General features: G+C 45.2%; 1 protein-coding gene and 1 pseudogene across 2 annotated transcripts in view; one reads left to right on the top strand and one right to left on the bottom strand.

The window, feature by feature from the left end:
• Positions 1-1128: 1128 nt before the first annotated feature.
• LOC137376221 (estradiol 17-beta-dehydrogenase 2-like) overlaps positions 1129-20195 on the top strand; it is a 77335-nt pseudogene continuing 58268 nt past the window's right edge.
• ankef1a (ankyrin repeat and EF-hand domain containing 1a) overlaps positions 19338-20195 on the bottom strand; it is a 51973-nt gene continuing 51115 nt past the window's right edge. For both annotated transcript variants that reach the window (XM_068044335.1, XM_068044334.1), the window contains exon 10: positions 19338-19705. In XM_068044335.1, the coding sequence (XP_067900436.1) occupies positions 19547-19705 (159 nt within the window). In that variant the 3' untranslated portion in view covers positions 19338-19546. The remainder of the gene's footprint in view (positions 19706-20195) is intronic.

Here is a 20195-nt window from a genome sequence, read left to right as displayed (position 1 = left end):
ATCCACTCTGTCGAGCCCTGTAAGAATTTAGTAAGTTTCAATGAGATCACCTCTCATTCTTCGAAAGTCTAGGGAACACAGGCCCAGTTTCTGCAATCTCTCCTTACAAGACAATCCCGCCATCCCAGGAATCAGTCTGGTGAACCTTTGCTGCACTCCCTCCATGGCAAGTATCACCTTCCTTAGATAAGGAGACCAAAACTGTACACAATATTCCATGTATGGTCTAACCAAGGCTTAATACAATTGCAGCAAGACATCTTTACTGCTGTGCTCAAATCCCCTTGCAATGAAGGCCAACATACCACTTGCCTTCCTAATTGCTTGCTGCACCTGTATGATAGCTTTTAGTGACTCATGAACAAGGACACCCAGGTCCATTTGGACATCAACACTTTCCAACCTCTCATCATTTAAGAACCAACTAGGTTGAAGGCTCAGCATGATCAGTGCTGAGAAAGCCAATGGGAGAACTAACAACCTATTCCCTGTGGATGCTGATTGGATGCTCCATTTCACGAAGGGAAGTAGGGATATAAACTTCGAACTTACGCCCTGCACAAACAAAGAACAGAAACATTGCATCAATCCTAAAACTGCTGATCCCAATGAGATGGACAATGAAATAAACAGAGCAAGTAACCTTGAGGGATGAAACTGCAGAGATACTAAGGAATATGGAGCCCCTTCCTGTACACTAACCTCCCACAACAAGCCTAGCACCAGGCAGACTTGTTGAGGAGACAGACCCCCACAATACCGATAAGGATGTCTTGATACTGTATATTATTGTAGCACTTAATCTCCGTCCTCATATCTCTTGGCGGTGACACCAAGCATCCTCATTTTAGTGTATAGAACTGCATAACTATGGATGAGACCCACTGTATTTCTCTGAAGTGTTTTGATATGTGTACTGTCAGCTGCACTCTGTACAGAGGCAGATCTAAGTGTAAAGTGTGCAATGTCATCAGTTGGCACTTCTAGCAAGTACCACGCAAAGGAACCCCTTAATGTCCAAAGTTACTGGGAAACTGTTTGTGAAATTGAAGCTCTGGGTGTTGTCATAATTAGATGTCATAGATACAAACATGCACTTCACTTTCATGTAGTGCATGAGTGAGTACAAAGTGCATAACATATTAGAGCGTACACAGCAATTCTGAGAGCCTGACAGAGCCCAGTCGACAATTTCTCATTTGCCCCATCTGTAGAACACTGGAGAATTTCAGTAAAGTCTGAACAACAACAAGTAGACCTGACTCACCAGTTTTCAGATCAACCACCGAAGAAGATGTGTACAGTTGTACTGCTGGTTGGGGTTCTGTATTCATTCGGAGTTGCTGCTTTTGCAGCATGCCTGATCCCTCTGTTAATGTGGATTGCGTCTCAGAAGCAGTCGGTTGTTCACGTTGATCCCAAAGGCAGAGCCGTGCTGATCACAGGCTGTGACACTGGCTTTGGACATCTCCTGGCCAAGCAGCTCGATAAACTGGGGTCCTGTGTGTTTGCTGGCTGCTTGTTCCCAGACAAGACGAGGGGTGCAAAGCCTGAAGAAGGAATGCTCCAATCAGCTGAAGATTCTGAAACTTGATGTTACCCTGGATGATGATGTGGCAAAAGCAAAGGAATTTGTGGAGGTAAATTTACCAGCTGAAGGTATTTACTGCAAACAGTGAGTGTGTGCAATTATGAGACGAAATTTTAATGGAGAACCAGAGAAAGTTAGGGTGCTTTGAGAACACAGGGAGTTGGCAAGGGGGAAGCATTGATGCAAGCAGGGTAGGAAGTTACTGACTGAATAGAATCATAGAATGGTTACAGCACAGATGGAGCCCAGTCAGCCCTTCGTGTCCAAGTTGGCTCTCTTCAAAAGCAACTCAGCCAGTCCCACTCCCCAACCCTTTCCCCCGAAGCCCTGCAAATTATTTTTTTCATCAGGCAATTATCCAATTCCCTTTTGAAAGCCACGATTGATCTGCTTCCACCACACTCTCAGGCAGTGCATTCCAGATCCTAACCACTCGCTGTGTAAAAAAGTTTTTCCTCATATCACCTTTGGTTCTTTTGCCATTCACCTTAAATCAGTGTCCTCTGGTTCTCAACCCTTCCGCCAATGGGAATGGCTTTTCCCTATCTAATCTGTCCAGACCCCTCATGATTTTGAACGCCTCTGCCAAATCTCCTCTCAACCTTCTCTTCAAGGAGAACAGTCTCCGTTTCTCCAATCTTTCTTCATAACTGAAGTCTCTCATCCCTGGAACCATTCTCATATATCTTTTCTGCAGCCTCTCCAATGTCTTCACATCCTTCCTAAAGTGTGGTGCCTAGAATTAGACGCAATACTTCAGTTGAGGCTGAATAAGTGTTTTAGGAAGATTCACCATGATTTCCTTGATCTTGTGTTCTATGCCTCTAGTTATAAAGCCCAGGATTCCCATGTACTTTTTTAACCACTTTCTCAACCTGCCCTGTCACCTTCAATGATTTGTGTACATATATCCCAGGCCCCTGTGCTCTTGTACCTCCTTTAGAATTGTATCCTTTATTTTATACTGCCTCTTCTTGTTTTTTGCTCCCCAATTGTACCTGTTCACACTTTGAAATCAATTTGTTGGGGATCTGGGGAGGCACTAAAGGAGAGGTCAGAGGTGACAGGAGTGTAGGGCTTTGTGTGGGTGAGGACATGGATTACAGCGTTTTGGATGAATTGAAGTTTGGGAAGGGCTGAGACAGGTTAAACAGCAACAGAGAAGTCCAGCCTCGATATACTGAAGGCATGGAATACAGACGTTTGGCAGAGGCTTTTTCTTTATTCGTTTGTGGGATGTGGGCATCACTGACAAGGCCAGCATTTGTTTTGCATCCCTAATTGCCCTTGAGAAGGTGGTGGTGAGCTACCTTCTTGAACCTCTGCAGTCCATGTGGTGTACGTACACCCACAGTGCTCTTTGGAAGGGAGTTCCAGGATTTTGTCCCAGCGACAGTGAAGGAACGGCAATATAGTTCCAAGTTAGGATGGTGTGTGACTTGGAGGGGAACCTGCAGGTGGTGGTGTTCCCATGCAACTGCTGCCCTTGTCCTTCTAGGTGGTGGAGCTTGCAGGTTTGGAAGGTGTTGTTGAAGGAGCCTTTGTGAGTTGCTGCAGTGCATCTTGTGGTCAGTGGTGAAAGAAGTGAATGTTGTCGATGGGGTGCCAATCAAGTGGGCTGCTTTGTCCTGGATGGTCTCGAGCTTCTTGAGTGTTGTTGGAGTTGTACCCATCCAGGCAGGTGGAGAGTTTTCCATCACACTCCTGACTTGTGCCTTGTAAATGGTGGACAGGCTTTGTGAAGTCAGGAGGTGAATTAATCACCAGAGAATTCCTAGTCTCTGACCTGCTCCTGTAGCCACAATATCTATATGGTTACTCCAGTTCAGTTTCTGGTCAATGGTAACCCCTAAGATGCTGATAGTGGGGGATTCAGTGTTCGTAATGCCATTGAATGTCAAGGGGAGATGGTTAGATTCTCTCTTGTTGGAGATGGTCATTGCTTGGCACTTGTGTGATGCAAATGTTACTTGCCACTTATCAGCCCATGCCTGGATATTGTCCAGATCTTGCTGCATTTCTACACGGACTGCTTCAGTATCTGAGGAGTCGCGAATGGTGCTGAACATTGTGCAATCATCAGCGAACATCCCCACTTCTGACCTTATAAGTGAAGGAAAGTGATTGATGAAGCAGCTGAAGATGGTTGGGTCTAGGCCACAACCCTGAGGAGCTCCTGCATTGATATCCTGGAGCTGAGATGATTGACCTCCAACAACCACAACCATCTTCTGTTGCACTAGGTATGACTCCAACCAGTGGAGCGCTTTCTCCCTGATTCCCATTGACTCCAGTTTTGCTAGGGCTCCTTGATGCCATACTCGGTCAAATGCTGCCTTGATGTCAAGGGCAGTGACTCTCACCTCACCTCTGCAGTTCAGCTCTTTTGTCCGTGTTTGAACCAAGGCTGTACTGAGGTCAGGAGCTGAGTGGCCCTGGCGGAACCCAAACTGAGCATCACTAAGCAGGTTATTGCTAAGCAAGTGCCGCTTGATAGCACTGTCAATGACACCTTCCATCACTTTACTGATAATTGAAAGTAGGCTGATGGGGCAGTAATTGGCCGGGTTGGATTTGTTCTGCTTTTTGTGTACAGGACATACCTGAGCAATTTTCCACATTGCCAGGTAGATGTCAGTATTGTAGCTGTACTGGAACAACTTCGCTAGGCATGCAGCTAGTTCTGGAGCACGTGTCTTCAGTCCTATTGCTGGAATGTTGTCGGGGCCCAAAGCCTTGCAGTATCCAGTGCCTTCAGTCATTTCTTGATATCACGCGGAGTGAATCGAATTGGCTGAAGACTAGCATCTGTGATGCTGGGGACCTCAGGAGGAGGCCGAGGTGGATCATCCACTTGGTACTTCTGGCTGAAGATTGTTGCAAATGCTTCAGCCTTGTCTTTTGAACTGATGTGCTGGGTTCCCCCATCATTGAGGATGGGGATATTTGTGGAGCCATCTCCTCCTGTCACTTGTTTAATTGCCCACCACCATTCACAACTGGATGTGGCAAGACTGCAGAGCTTTCATCTGATCTGTTGGTTGTGGGATCACTTGGCTCTATCGCATGTTGCTTCTGCTGTTTGGCATGCACGTAGTCCTGGGTTGAAGTCTCATCAGGTGGACACCTCATTTTCAGGTATGCCTGGTGCTGCTCCTGGCATGCCCTCCTGCATTCTTCATTGAACCAGGGTTGACCCCCGGCTTGATGGTAATGGTAGAGTGGGGAAGATGCTATGCCACTAGATTACAGATTGTGGTTGAGTACAATTCTGCTGCTGCTGATGGCCCACGCCTCATGAATGCAAAGTTTTGCATTGCTAGATCTGTTCAAAATCTATCCCATTTAGCATGGTGGTAGTGCCACACAACACAATGGAGGGTATTCTCAATGTGAAGACGGGACTTGGTCTCCACAAGGACAGCGCGGTGGTCACCCCTACCAATACTGCCATGGACAGATGCATGTGCAACAGGCAGAGGATGAGGTCAAGTATATTTTTCCCTCTTGTTGGTTCCCTCACCACCTGCCGCAGACCCAGTCTAGAAGCTATGCCCTTTAAGACCTGGCCATCTCGGTCAGTGATGGTGCTACCGAGCCACTCTTGGTGATGGGCATTGAAGTCCTCCACCCAGAGTACATTCTGTGCCCTTGCTACCCTCAGTGCTTCCTCCAATTGGTGTTCAACTTGGAGGAGTACTGATCCATGAGCTGAGGGGGGACGGAGGTAGGTGGTAATGAGCAGCAGATTTCCTTGCCCATGTTAGACCTGATGCCATGAGACTTCATGGGGTCCGGAGTCGATGTTGAGGGCTCCCAGAGTAACTCCCTTCCAAGTATATACCATTGTGCCACCACCTCTGGTGGCTTTGTCCTGCTGATGGGACAGGACATATCCAGGGATGGTGAAGGCAGTGTCTGGGACATTGTAAGGTAGAAATGGAGGTGAGTGATGTTATGCAGGGGGGATTAGTAATGGAATAGATGTGTGAGATGAAGTCCTGCTAGGCCAAGTAGTGTACCAGTATTCCACGTACTCTGAGTCCGCTTGGGTTGGCAGTCAGCTAAGCTATTGGAATCAATGTTAGGTGTTGGTGAGAAACAAAAAAATGATAAGAATGAAAACAAAAGAGGTGAGTCAGGACAGAATCTTCTTTGGCCTCCTTATCTCAAGAGACAATGGATACGCGCCTGGAGGTGGTCAGTGGTTTGTGAAGCAGTGCCTGGAGAGGGTACAAAGGCCAATTCTAGAGTGACAGGTTCTTCCACAGCTGCTGCAGAGAAATTTGTTTGTCTGGGCTGTTGCACAGTTGGCTCTCCCCTTGCGCCTCTGTCTTTTTTCCTGCCAACTACTAAGTCTCTTCGACTCACCACATTTTAGCCCCGTCTTTATGGCTGCCCGCCAGCTCTGGCGAACGCTCGCAACTGACTCCCACGACTTGTGATCAATGTCACAGGACTTCATGTCGCATTTGCAGACGTCTTTAAAGCGGAGACATGGACGGCCGGTGGGTCTGATACCAGTGGCCAGCTCGCTGTACAATGTGTCTTTGGGGATCCTGCCATCTTCCATGCGGCTTACATGGCCAAGCCATCTCAAGCGCCGCTGACTCAGTAGTGTGTATAAGCTGGGGATGTTGGCTGCCTCGAGGACTTCTGTGTTGGAGATACGGTCCTGCCACCTGATGCCAAGTATTCTCCGGAGGCAGCGAAGATGGAATGAATTGAGACGTCGCTCTTGGCTGACATACGTTGTCCAGGACAGAATACAATAATTAAAAACTACACTGAATGTTGGGAGTAAAGAGATTTTTGGAGAAAGGAGAGATGTAAAGTTTCTTAACTGTTTCCTACTCTGTTTGAATTTATGAAGTTAGTTAAAGTTTTAGCAACACAAAGCTACACACCATAGTCCATGCGTGACTCATTACTTTGCCATTTTGCTTGTCTGTGAAAGATTTGAGTGATGGTTAATCATTTTGAGCAGTTACTGAAGATGAGCTGTAAACTATATTTGGAGCTGGTATCAATCCAAATAACTCTCGATGAGATTTTTGTGGGATTTTTGCTGTGACCCACTCAGTGGTTGTACCATGGACATCTGGCTACCCTTCCAAATATTTGGGCACCACTGATTTTTAGGGAGCTAAAGGTGACAAACGTTCTATCTTTGAATATCTTTAGACCAAATTTGGTATGACCCTTTGCTATGGATTATTCTTCTTTTTTTTTTGGGCCTCCTTATCTCGAGAGACAATGGATACGCGCCTGGAGGTGGTCATGGATTATAAGAGCACAATATCAGGATTTATTTTTCTTTTTGATGAAGATCTTATCATTCAGATGCTGGGTGATCACCAATCAGTGTGAAATCTTGCTGTTGTCCTGGGCTATGGTCATTCCCAATGTTTTCTCAATGATAAAAAAAAGTCCAAAAGTGCCTGTAAGCTCCAATTATCTGTCCTGAAGAAATCTATAAGGTCATTGATGATAAATTGTTTAATTCCTGTCTACTTGAAGCATAAAGTTCTAATTATTTAGGGGAGCCTTTGCTGACGAGGGCTTTTCTTTTTGGCTAGGCATCTTATTGGGGATAATTTTAACTTGGCTCACTGTGAATGTTGTACCTTGCCAAATCTGGTGAGATCCTTGAATTTTTTCCTGCACTGCTCTGTTGTCTTGGAAATGCAGGAATTGACTCATAGGGTCAATGCCAACTACCTCCAGGCAGCACGGTTGCCAGGCATGGAGCAGCTCTGCCCCAGGCAACTGTCCTTCCTCTCCTCCACCTCATTTCAAAGGGCATCCAGGTCCTCTTTGTAATGCTCAGAGTTCTTTTTCTCCCACCCCTTCTGCTTGCTAGCCCAATGGACACAGGTTCCACATGTATTGTCATCCTGTTGCTGATTGTGAACAAAGATGTGGCTTTTGGAATGGGGGAAATTTGAGCCTATCGGAAAGGGAAAATGCTCCCAGACTTGTGCTGATGTCTGGAGAATGCAGAGTGCTTCCAAACAGTTCCCCGACTAGTGCTCTCAAGTTTACTGGGGTTTGCAGCTCAGACTCGTTTTATGCTTGAATCATGCCAGTCCGTGGACCACTTCATAACGGTAAATAACTTATCAGGAAATTTGAATGTAACTCTTTCCTCTGGTGAATGGTGTAACTGCCTGTCACAATAACAGCATAACTGACATTGCTGTAATTCACTAGCATTTACTTCACCTCTTTGGCTCTCCACTGCAGTGCAGTCCTCCACTGTGGCCTGTCACATCTTCCCAATTTGTTGTATCAAAGTTAAGTTTTCAAGTCCCTCTTGCGAATGTCTTTTAAACCTGAGTCTAAGCTGGCCCAGTGGGCTTGAAGCATCTGCAAGTTCTCCATACAAAATATCTTTTGGAATACAACCATCTTGCATCACAAGCCCCCTGAGGTGTCTGAGTTTGAGAAAAGTTATTTGATTGGCAACTTAGCTTCCTCAAGTACTTTGGTGTCAGGAACTTTGTCTTCAAACTTAATATTTAGAGTAGGGTGAAGGCAGTGGGTGTGGGAGGAGTTTTGTCTTCCCTCATGCCTGCCATACAGCAATGTTTTAAGAACACTGGTACCACAGCATTCAATGTTAATGTCCTATGATAGGAACATGGGAACAGGAAGATGTCAATCAGATGCTTGAGCCTGTTCCACCATTCAATAAGATCATGGCTGATCTGTATCCAAACTCCGTCCATCTACCTTGACTCCATATGCCTGTACACCTTTGCTAGCAAAAATCTATTGATCTCAGATTTAAAATTGTGTTGGCATCTACTGCTTTTTGTGGGAGAGTGTTCCACACTTTCACCACACTTTTGTGTGAAGAACTGGCTCAGTTGGTAGCATGCTTGTCTCTGAGCTACAAGGTTCTGGGCTCAAGCCTCACTGAGGGGGTGCTGCACTATTGGAGATGAGTGTTTAAACTGAGGCGCTGTTTGACCTCAATAAAAACAAGAAATGCTGGAAATACTCAGCAGGTCTGGCAGCATCTGTGGAAAGAGAAGCAGAGTACCTCTCAGCTGGGCGTAAAAGATCCCATGGCACTATTTTGAAGAAAAACAGGAACGTTATCCCTCATGTCCTGTCCAATATCTATCCCTTAATCAACATGACAATAAAACAGATTATCTGGTCATCATCACATTGCTGTTTGTGTGGGAGCTTGCTGTGCACAAAGTACAACAGTGACTACACTTCAAAAAGTACTTCATTGGCTTTAGAGTGCTTTGGGATGTGTAGTGGTCATGAAAAGTGTTCTCTAAATGCAAGTCATTCTTTCTAACTTCTATCCTGAATGGCTTGGCTCTGAGTTTAAGGCCATGTCCTCTTGTCCTGGACTACACACACCAGCAGAGAAAATTTCTCCCTACCTACACCATCAGTTCCTTTCAAAATTCAAAATATTTCAGTCAATCTCTCCCTTGACCTTTTATATTCAAAGGTTGCCATGCACACTTAGTTAACTGGCCGAATGTGCCTTTCATAATTTATTGTTGCCTTAAGTCCTCCAATATGTGTGAGGCTTGGAATCTTGGAAAAATTACCTCTATAGCTTGTAATATTCATTTGCAGTCTGAGCCATTTACCCTGGCTGTGCTCTCGCCTTTTTTAATTTTCTTTCTAAGGTTGCAATCTTTCTCAGGGACACTTTTTATTCCTTTTGTTTCCCTGAATAAATTCCCATATCTATTAACTTTTTTATTGTCTTTCTCTATCTCTCTTCTCAGCAAAGTACTCATTCATTTGTATGTTCTTTCCCAGGGAAAAGAAGTGACATGTTCATTATGAATTCTAATCCTGCCGTACTGTTACAAAATTTGGTGGATAATTTTAATTACTTTATATCCTGACCTACAATATGACTGTGTCCCTTTGAAACAGACTCACACAAGCCCTGAATGAGTTCTTGTTTACAGCCATGTACACTGCATAGAGTCATAGAGTTATACAGCACAGAAACAGGCCCTTTGGCCCATCGTGTCTGTGCCGGCCATCAAGTACCTATCTATTCTAATCCCAATATCCAGCACTTGACTCATAGCCTTGTATGCTATGGCGTGCACATCTAAATACTTCTTAAATGTTGTGAGGGTTCCTGCCTCTACCACCACTTCAGGCAGTGCGTTCCAGATTCTAACCACACTCTGGGTAAAAATGTTGTTCCTCATAATCCTCTCTAAACCTCCTGCCCTTTACCTTAAATCAATGCCCCCTGGATATTGATCCCTCTGCTAAGGGAAAAAGTTTCCTCCTATCTATCCTATCAATGCCCCTCTTAATTTTGTTTACCTCAATCAGGTCCCCCCTCAACCTTCTCTGCTCTAAGGAAAACAACCCTAGCCTATCCAGTCTCTCTTCATAGCTGAAATGCTCCAGCCCAGGCAACATACTCGTGAATCTCCTCTGCACCCTCTCCAGTGCAATCACATCTTTCCTATAGTGTGGTGACCAGAACTGTACACCGTACTCCAGCCTAACTAGCGTTTTTTACAGCTCCGTCATAACCTCCCTGCTCTTACATTCTATGCCTTGGCTAATAAAGGCAAATATCACATATGCCTTCCTGACCAACTTATCTACCTGTGCTGCTGCCTTCTGTGATCTATGGACAAGTACACCAAGGTCCCTCTGACCCTCTGTACTTCCTAGGGTCCTATCATCCATTGTATATTTCCTTGCCTTGATAGTCCGCCCAAAATGCATCACCTCACACTTCTCAGGATTAAATTCCATTTGCCACTGCTCCGCCCATTTTACCAGTCCATCTATATCGTCCTGTAATCTAAGGCTCACTATTTACGACACCACCAATTTTCATGTCATCTGTGAACTTACTGATCATACCTCCTATATTCATGTCTAAATCATTAATGTCCACTACAAATTGCAAGGGTCCCAGCACCGATCCCTGTGGTACACCACTGGTCACAGGATTCCACTTGCAAAAACAACCCTCGACCATCACCCTCTGCCTCCTGCCACTAAGCCAATTTTGGATCCAATTTGCCAAATTGCCCTGGATCCCATGGGCTCTTACCTTCTTAACCAATCTCCCATGCAGGACCTTATCAAAAGCCTTACTGAAGTCCATGTGGACTAAATCAACTGCTTTAACCTCATCTACACATCTAGTCACCTCCTCAAAAAATTCATTCAAGTTTGTTAGATACGATCTCCCCCTGACAAAGCCATGCTGACTATCCCTGCCTCTCCAAGTGGAGATTAATCCTGTCCCTCAGAATTTTTTCCAATAGTTTCCCTACCATTGCTGTTAGACTCACAGGCCTATAATTATCTGGTTTATCCCTGCTACCCTTCTTGAATAATGGCACCACATTCGCCATCCTCCAGTCCTCTGGTACCTCTCCTGTGGCCAGAGAGGATTTGAAAATTTGTGTCAGAGCCCCTGCTATCTCCTCCCTTGCCTCACATAACAGCCTGGGATACATTTCATCTGGGCCTGGGGATTTATCCACTTTTAAGCCCGCTAAAACAGCTAATACTTTCTCCCTTTCAATGCTAATTTGTTCAAGTATATCACAATCCCCCCTCCCTAATCTCTACACCTACATCGTCCTTCTCCATAATGAACACAGATGAAAAGTAATAATTTAAAACCTCACCTATGTCCTCCAGCTCCACATACAGAACGCCACTCTGGTCCCTAATGGGCCCTACTCTATCCCTGGGTATCCTCTTGCCCTTAATATACTTATAAAATGCTTTGGGATTTTCCTTTATCTTTCCCTTCTGTGTTTTTTTATGTCCCCTCTTTGATCACCTAATTACTTTTTGAAGTACCTCCCAACACTTTCTATACTCCTCTAGTGCCTCCGCGCTTTGAATCTGCCATAAGCCTCCCTTTGTTTCCTTATCCAATCCTCTATATCCCTTGACATACAGGGTTCCCTGGACGTGTTGGTCCTACCCTTCACCTTTACGGGAACATGTTGGCCCTGAACTCTCACTATTTCCTTTTTGAATGACTCCCAGTGGTCTGATGTAGACTTTCCTACAAGTAGCTGCTCCCAGTCCACTTTGGCCAGATCCTATTTTATCATATTAAAATCGGCCTTCCTCCAATTCAGTACTTTTATTTCCAGTCCCTCTTTGTCCTTTTCCATAACTACCTGAAATCTTAGAGTTATGGTCACTATCCCCGAAATGCTCCCCCACTGACACTTCTACCACTTGTCCAGCTTCATTTCCCAGGATTAGGTCCAGTACTGCCCCTTCTCTTTTAGGACTTTCCACATGCTGGCTCAAAAAGCTGTCCTGTATGCATTTTGAGAATCCTACCCTCTTTAAGCCTTTGACACTAAGACTATCCCAGTTGATATTGGGGAAGTTGAAATGAGCTACTGTTATTACTCTATTATTTTTACACCTGTCTGAGATTTGCCTACATATCTGCTCCTCTATCTCCCCCTGACTGTTTGGAGGCCTGTAGTACACACCCAGCCAAGTGATTGCCCCCTTTTTGTTTTTATGTTCTACCCATATGGCCTCATTTGAGGAACCTTCTAAGATATCAGCACTAAAATAAAAGCAAAATACTGCAGATGCTGGAAATCTGAAATAAAAACAAGAAATGCTGGTGATACTCAGCAAGTCTGGCAGCATCTGTGGAGACAGAAGCAGAGTTAACGTTTCAGGTCAGTGACTGTTCTTGTTTTTACTTCTAAGATATCATCCCTGCTTACTGCAGTAATTGACTCCTTGATCAACAGTGCAATGCCACCTCCTCTTTTACACCCTCCCCTGTCACACTTGAAGATTCTATACCCTGGAATATTAGGCTGCCAGTCCTGCCCTTCTCTCAACCATGTCTCTGTGATAGCAATAATATCATATTCCCATGTGTTAATCAATGCCCTCAATTCACGTTAAATATTTGCTCTGCCTTCCAGACTGACTCAGTTTCTCTTCTATATTTGACTGTGCATCACCCCCTACTGTACCTCTACTCTGTATCCCATCCCCCTGCCAAATTAGTTTAAACCACCCCCACCCCCGCCCCATCAGCACGAGCAAACATCCCAGCAATGTTGGTCCCGTTCCAGTTCAGGTGCAACCCGTTCAACTTGAACAGGTTCCACCTTCGCCAGAAACAGCCCCAGTGATCCAGGAAACTATAGCCCTCTCTCCTGCACCATGTCTTCAGCCACGCATTCATCTGCTCTATCCTCCTATTCCTATACTCATCAGCATGTGGCACAGGGAGTAATCCAGAGATTACAACCTTTGAGGCCCTGCTTTTTAATCTGCTACCTAGCTCCCTAAATTCTTGTTGCAGGACCTCATCCCTCTTTCTACTTGTGTTGTTGGTACCAATGTGTACCATGACCTCTGACTGTTCACCCTCCCTCTTCAGAATGTCCTGCAGCTGCTCCGAGACATCCTTGACCGTAGCACCAAGGAGGTAACATGCCTTCCTGGAGTCACGTGTGCGGCCGCAAAAATGCCTGTCTGTTCCCCTTATGATTGAATCCCCTATCACTATAATCCTGCCACTCATCTTCCTGCCCTTATGTGCAGCACAGCCACCTATGGTGCCATGAACCTGGCTCTTGCTGCTTTCCCCTGAGCCATCTCCCCCAACAATATCCAAAGCAGTATATCTGTTAGAGAGGGGGACGGCCACAGGGGAGTCCTGCACTACCTGCCTTCCTCTTCTCTACCTGGTGGTCACCCACTCCTCTCCTGCCTTTGCAGCATTTGCCTGCAGTGTGACCACCCTTGCTAAACGTGCTACCCACATCGCGGACGCCTCACAGTGAATCCACCCGCAGCTCCAGTTCCGTAGTGTTGGTAGCTAGTAGCTGCAGATGGATACACTTCCTGCACACATGGTCGTCAGGAACACTGGAAGCATCCCTGATTTCCCACATAGTGCAGGAGACTTATCTTTAGATTACTTCGTTACTCCCTTTAATTAAAAAATACTAATTACACTAGGGGCCTTGTTCTACTCCAAACACTACCCACTCCAATCCAACGTCCTTAATAAATTACACTAATTAAAAAAAAACACTCTTTAGTAGTACTAACGTTATCACTTATTAGGTAGGTTTTAAGGATTTTTCTCCTGATTTTTTAAAGCTATTTCCAGGCTTTAATAGCTATTACTCATCAACCAGCTTGCAGCTTTCCTGTGATGTCACTGTTGACTTTTACTTTCAACACTCCGGCGTGCCGGGACTCCTCTCCACTCTGCTCCCGGAAGGTAACTGCAGAATACTTTGCAAGACTCACTGAACTGTATTGACAAGCTGAGTTTTTATTTCAGGTCTGTAGGGATTACTTAACAATGCTGGAATTTCAGGATAGGGGAGGGGGAATGGAACAACATTCAGGTCTATGAAAGGCAAGCTGACGTTAACCTGTGGGGAAGCATCCGGATGACTATGGCTTTTGCTGCACTTCTTTGACAATCTAAAGGTTGGTTCAGATATGGTAGTCATCTTAATTTCCAAAAAATAACTCTTGTTTAAATTCCCACAGCTTTAATTTGCACCTATAGGACCACTAAGGTAGGTCATGTTAACGATACACCAAATGTTTGAAACTACCACTGCCCCATCCCTATAGCACATTGAAAAGGCTCATTAACCTTATGGGGAAATATCTTCTGCTTGCATGCTGCTGTGTCTGCCAGGAATACATGATAATGTTTAGGACAGAATGTCCAGAAGAGCTGTATTGAAATAAAACTGGAAAAATATTAACAAAGAAGGGACAGTTATATTAGAGAGAATTGCGGGGTGAGGAGGGCTGAGTGGGGTGGAGAAATAGAAGATGAAGGAGAGATGTGCGCATGAAACATGGAGAACTGGCAAAAGCTGGCCATTACCTTCAAAAAGTGCCTCCCAAAATGGGCAGAAATTGGGATAAGGCCTGGTTCTGCCGTGTTTCCACCCTTTTTTTAATGCAGATGTTCCTTGTGCCTCTCCTCCCCCATCCCACCAATGACACGGAGAAGGCAAAACTGGCAGGCAATGCCACTCACCAGGTTTCCAGCCTGTTTAGCCCTTTTTGTCACCAGCGCAAACTCTGACTGCGTTAAGCAGGCGTGCTTGTGTTTCCAGAAAGTCACTACAGTGGTACTGTGCCCACAGCACCTGGTTTCCTGACAGCAGTTGACTGCAAATTGATCGGTACAAGGGAGTACTTCACAGTGCCCTACATGCCTCACTAATGCTTACTTGCACCAAGACAGCTACATCGAGGAGTATTGGGTTTAAATGCTTACCTCATGAGACGTCAGTTCAACATACTATATTAATCAAAGTCTAAACTCAATTAGACACAGCATTAATAGACAGTTATCAAGAGTCTACCAGATCGATTCTAATACAGACAACAATGTAAAATTGATGACAGATAGCTATGGCTGGGACACTTGGCTGGATTTGGAGGATGCATCCCATTCTCCTACAGTGACAGATAGCAAGAGCTTTTCCCCCTCTTAATGGTTATTTCAATGTCTATTTGTGACTTTTACTATTCACAAGTCATCAAGTTTCAGCTTGTGTGACTTATGGGTCATCAGATTGTCTAACGTACAAACATTGCAACCTTATCCTTATCAGATCTTATCTCGTTGTGTAAGATTATCATCCTTTTGACAGGCGTCAACTGTCTTTTATTGTACATGTCTCTGTTGAAATACCTTCCTGCAAAATTATTTCAGATGTTAAACTTCTGCTTCCTGTACGGTTTCACAGAAGGTTTTAATTTGAGTTTTATGAACTTCAGAAAGGCTACACGCAGAAGCACACATTGCTTTCTTAGGTTAGCTTCCTTACCCATATTAGTACACTTTTTCCTGCTCATAATTCTTGCATTAGCCATTTTGCCTTGGCTTCAGTCGCAAACTGCTGAAGTGAGTCTACATTCTCCAACATGGAGAATGAATCCAAGAACAGGAAATCCAACAGGCGCTGGTGACAGAGAGCATTGGTGACCCTACTGTGCTGGCTGCAGTGGGCCTTGTGCTGCATATAGGACTCACTGTGAACTTGAAGCATGTGGAGCCAGTCCACTTATATCACATTGCTATTTGTGGGACCTTGCTGTATGCAAATTGGCTGCCATGTTTCATGCATTATGTTACGAAAGTGCTGACATTTTTTGTTAAATTGTTTTGAGGACTCATATTTAAATGATGGAAGTGGATTCGATTTTGGAAGGCTGAGGATTTCATAGATGCTGGACTTTATTGTTGACAGTTCACTGAAAGGACACTGAGATGTTATGTTTGAAGTTGAAGTTGCTTCCCCACAGCTAGAGGAATGGGAATTATTTCCCCCTGACCAGATCGATGGCCCGTGGAACCACCATCGCAACCAATGCCTGTAGGTGCTGAGGTGCGGAATTCCACACTTCTGCAGCAACAACAGGTCAGCTTTAACCTTGGCGAGGTAGTCCAAGGTTGTAACACATTGTGTAGTGGATTTAACACTTCCCTCTGTTCCTCCTCGAAGACATCACTGCTCCCGACCTCCTGGAGCTGGAGTGCACCAGAAGCATTGCTGCTCTCGGTCTCCCGGAGCAAGGGCGCACTGGGTTTGGCACTTTGGGGTTGGGGCGCGCTGGCCCATCACAGCTTCCAGTGCCCCGGAGCTGGGGGGTTTTCTTTTCCAGCTCCTTTGAGCTCTGCCACTTCTTTTGCAGGTGCCATCTTTCTGGCCCTTCCTCGTCCAATGAGGATTTGCTGCCGTAGTCTGTCTCAAACGATAGCCTCCTTTTGCCATTGGTTTGGGTGGTGACCTGTTCCTTTTTTGGAGGCTTCTTCTTTGTGGTTTTCCTTTTTACCACTTGTCCGTCTGCTGCCTTCTCCTCCATTGATTCTGTCTGTAGAGGAGGAGTTTCCGGAATGGGGTAGGTGTTGGGTCGCTGGTTGCAGCTGTCTCCCCTGTCTTCTCCTTCTCAGATGGACTTTCCTCACTGTGGGGAGGATTGCTTGTCTCCTTCCCAGCACCAGACGCGTTTACCATTCCTTCTCCCGGCCTTTCCTTGAACCTTGCCGCCTGAGCATAACTGAGGCAGCGTTTGGGGCAGGTTTTGTAGAGGTGGGCCTGCCCCACCGTACAGGTTGCAGCACTTACTCTGTTTACAGTCCTTGGTCTGATGGCCTTCCTTCTTGCAGTTCTTGCAGACGACTGTGCTGCAGTTGGCCGCTGCATGACCAGATTTGCCACAGGTACGACAAACTGTGGGCTGCCCCGCGTAGACCAAGAAGCCTCGACGTCCCCCGATAGTGAAGCTGGAGGGGGGATGGATGATGGCTCCGTTGGCATTGACCTTCAAAGTCACCTTGATCTGCCACTTGCTGGTCCAAATCCCAAAGGGGGCCTTGACATCAGTGCTGCTCCTGGCCATCTCGACGTACCTGGCGAGGAACGTGAGCACATCCACGACAGGAACATGGGGTTTATAGAGGTGGATTATCACCACCCGATCGCGTAGCGATGGCAGTGTGAAGAGTGGATTTGAGGAAAATGTTTTTCACTCAGAGGGTGGTTGGAATCTGGAACTCACTGCCTGAAGAGGTGGTAGAGGCAGGAACCCTCACAACAATTAAGAAGTATTTAGATGAGTGCTTGAAACGCCATAACATACATGGCTACGGGCCAAGTGCTGGAAAATGGGATTAGAATAGTTAGGTGTTTGATGGCCGGCACAGACATGATGGGCCGAAGGGCCTGTTTCTGTGCTGTATGACTCTATGAGTGGCTCTGCCGTGAGGACTGACAGCGGCGCCCAGTTTCCTCTCTCCTTGAAGACTTTCAGGATCTTGATGCATCCCGCCACATTCTTGAACGTCACGTCGAAATATCCACTGCTGGGGAAGTCCTGCAGGCAGAAGATGTCTGCAGCTTGGAATCCACAGCAATCAATGAGGATTTTCTTAATGAAGAAGGTACGGTCAACAGCTGCACCTCCTTCATTATCCTTCACCACCACCCGAACGGTGTTACACACTCCCTGGCTTGAAGTTCTAGAATTGGTTACAGCCATTTTGCTCAAAACGTACCTGGAGCAGGATCAAAGGCCACTGATCATGGTCTCTCCCCTGCCAGGTAAGTTAGGCCTGAGTATATGCTATATCAACTGTGGTAGGATCTTGTACAGAACAGCCCCACAAAAATCTCAGCTGCCTCACCATCGTCTCCATTCCTACTTCTGAATGTTCACTCAGGCTGAACCAAATTGTATGCAAGCCTGCTGTCATGTTCAACCTGGGCTGATCTTCCAACCCCAATCACAAAGACAAGCTATTTTTACCTTTGGAGCACTGCCCCGCAACCCCCCACCACCACCCCAACATCCCATTCATGATCACTAAATGCCTTAAACAGGCTTTTCTCACCCTTAAACGCAAATTCTAGAAAGGCCTGTTTGGCAGTCTCTCCATCTCCACCTTCCATAGTCTCCAACCTCTGGAAAACTCCACTGTGAAATCCAGGCCTTCATGAACTCCTGCTTTCCCATTATCCCCCCGTCGATGTCTCTGGCTCCAAATTCCCCCATAGCTTTACTTCTGAAACTTCCTCCCACTTTAGATCCCATCCAGAGCCCTACAATCCTCTGATTCTGGCCTTCTGTGATCTACCACATCTCCCCCACCACTTCCTTCTACTCCACCAGTGGTGGTAGAATCTTCAGATGTTGGTGGGTTACCCCATACCTTTAAAGAAATGGAAAAAGATATTATAATACCATATGAAATTCAAACATTACACATTTAAAGTGAATATTAATCACTTTAGTGCTGGACAAGTTCAGAAATCACTCTGCCCTTAAATACCTCCTCAAAATCAAAATGTTCAAACCATCTCAGTGGCTCTCCTAACTTCCTCACAGTAGCTCGGCACGCACTGTTTTATTCCTCTAGGGCGCACTCTGGGATGTCTTTTGATTTTAAAGATGTTACACAAATGAAAGTTGGTGTAGTAAAAGCTCTACAATCTGTATTAGGGAACAAGGCTGTGGCATTCACATTCAAGTTGGTGGTTGAGGCAGAAACAATGGGCCAGATTTTAGTCCGGTGATAGGGGACTGGCAGCAGGCCGCAGGGTCTGGGGAGACCCCGCCTCGGCCTTCCATCGAACCACGGTTGCAATCTCACAGCGGGCAGCCAATTAACTGCCCATCGTCGGGAACACTGAACACAGAGCTCGCTAGCTGGCCACCAGGTTTTACCTGGCAGCATCTCCATGCAGCATCAGGCCCCTCCATCTTCTAAAAAATTTGAATGGAGGTGGGAAGAAGCCCTTAAGTCGCTCCAGACAAAATGGCAGAGGGCCCAGGCAACCTCGGGCATGGCACCCCTTGCCATTTTGCTTGGCCCTCCCACTTACGTTCCCATCTCCAAGGGCAGGATAAAATCCTGCCCAATGTCAACAGCTAGACTGGATAGGGGGATGAAGTATAAGGGTAAATGAAGGGACATGGCAACAGGGTGGGTGAATGTGATTAGGATTATATTCTTTAATGGGGAATAGCCAATAGCAACTGGTTGGGCAACTGGTCTGTTTATTTGTTGTGAGGTCTATGTTCTGCGTCTCACTGTTTTATTCATAAAGAATCTTCTTTAACATATAAATTACGTAAGCAACATGATCATTATATACTTAAAGGAGAATAACTATCCAAAGTACTTTGTAAGATGTCAAAAAGTGTACTTTTGTAAAAATTCTGTGTGTTATTTATTAATATAGTACCATTAACATTTCGTAAGTTTTCCAACACCTAACAGGCTTTTCCAGTGACATACAAAGAGTTTCACAAACCTATTATAAGTATTTGAAAGACCTTATAACAAAAAACATTTCTGTTGCATTTGCCTTTTATTCACTCGGTTCCCTCTGTCATCTTTACAAATGTCCACAGCTGTTTTGTGTGAAGTCCACCTTACTTGGCACCTGTAGCTTCCAATTCTTCCAACTTCTTTTTCAAATTTTTCCTGAAAGGCATCAGGAAATCACTAAAATCCACTTCATAGGTGAATCGCTCCCGGTTTTCTACCCTCTTTTGAATTAGGTCTTCAGTTGTTGGTGGATTACCCCATATCTTAAAAAAAAAGGAAAATGCTCTTAAACCACATGAAGTTCAAATATAACATATTTACAGTGATAACTGATCATTTTGGTGTGGAACTAGTTCACAGTTCATGGTGTTGCCTTTTTACTCTTCATAGAATAAAAGAAACAAAAGATTTCAAGTTGCACTGCACTTACTTTTTACCCTGATGAAGATCACCTAAACTGAGTACTTATGGAATAGTTGACAGTCTTCAGTAGCTTACTGAACAACAAACCACAGGGTAACATTGGAGGGATTATCTTTGGTTAAATAATCTGCCTAACTCCCTGAATTCAGTTGTATTTGCTACATCTAGTTTATATTACAGAACCACTTTGACTGGATTTGATTTCACAGTATGGGACAGTTTCCATAGTCTTTTATGCTGTGATGCTGATTTGGTAAGAGGAGGACTATGTATATGCAAGATTTGTAAATGTGACACTCAAAAGTTATGAATGTGACTTTAACTCAACTG

The sequence above is a fragment of the Heterodontus francisci genome, chromosome 13, assembly GCF_036365525.1.
Source record: "Heterodontus francisci isolate sHetFra1 chromosome 13, sHetFra1.hap1, whole genome shotgun sequence".
Classification (NCBI taxonomy): domain Eukaryota; kingdom Metazoa; phylum Chordata; class Chondrichthyes; order Heterodontiformes; family Heterodontidae; genus Heterodontus; species Heterodontus francisci.
This window is presented reverse-complemented; position numbering and strand designations above follow the sequence as displayed.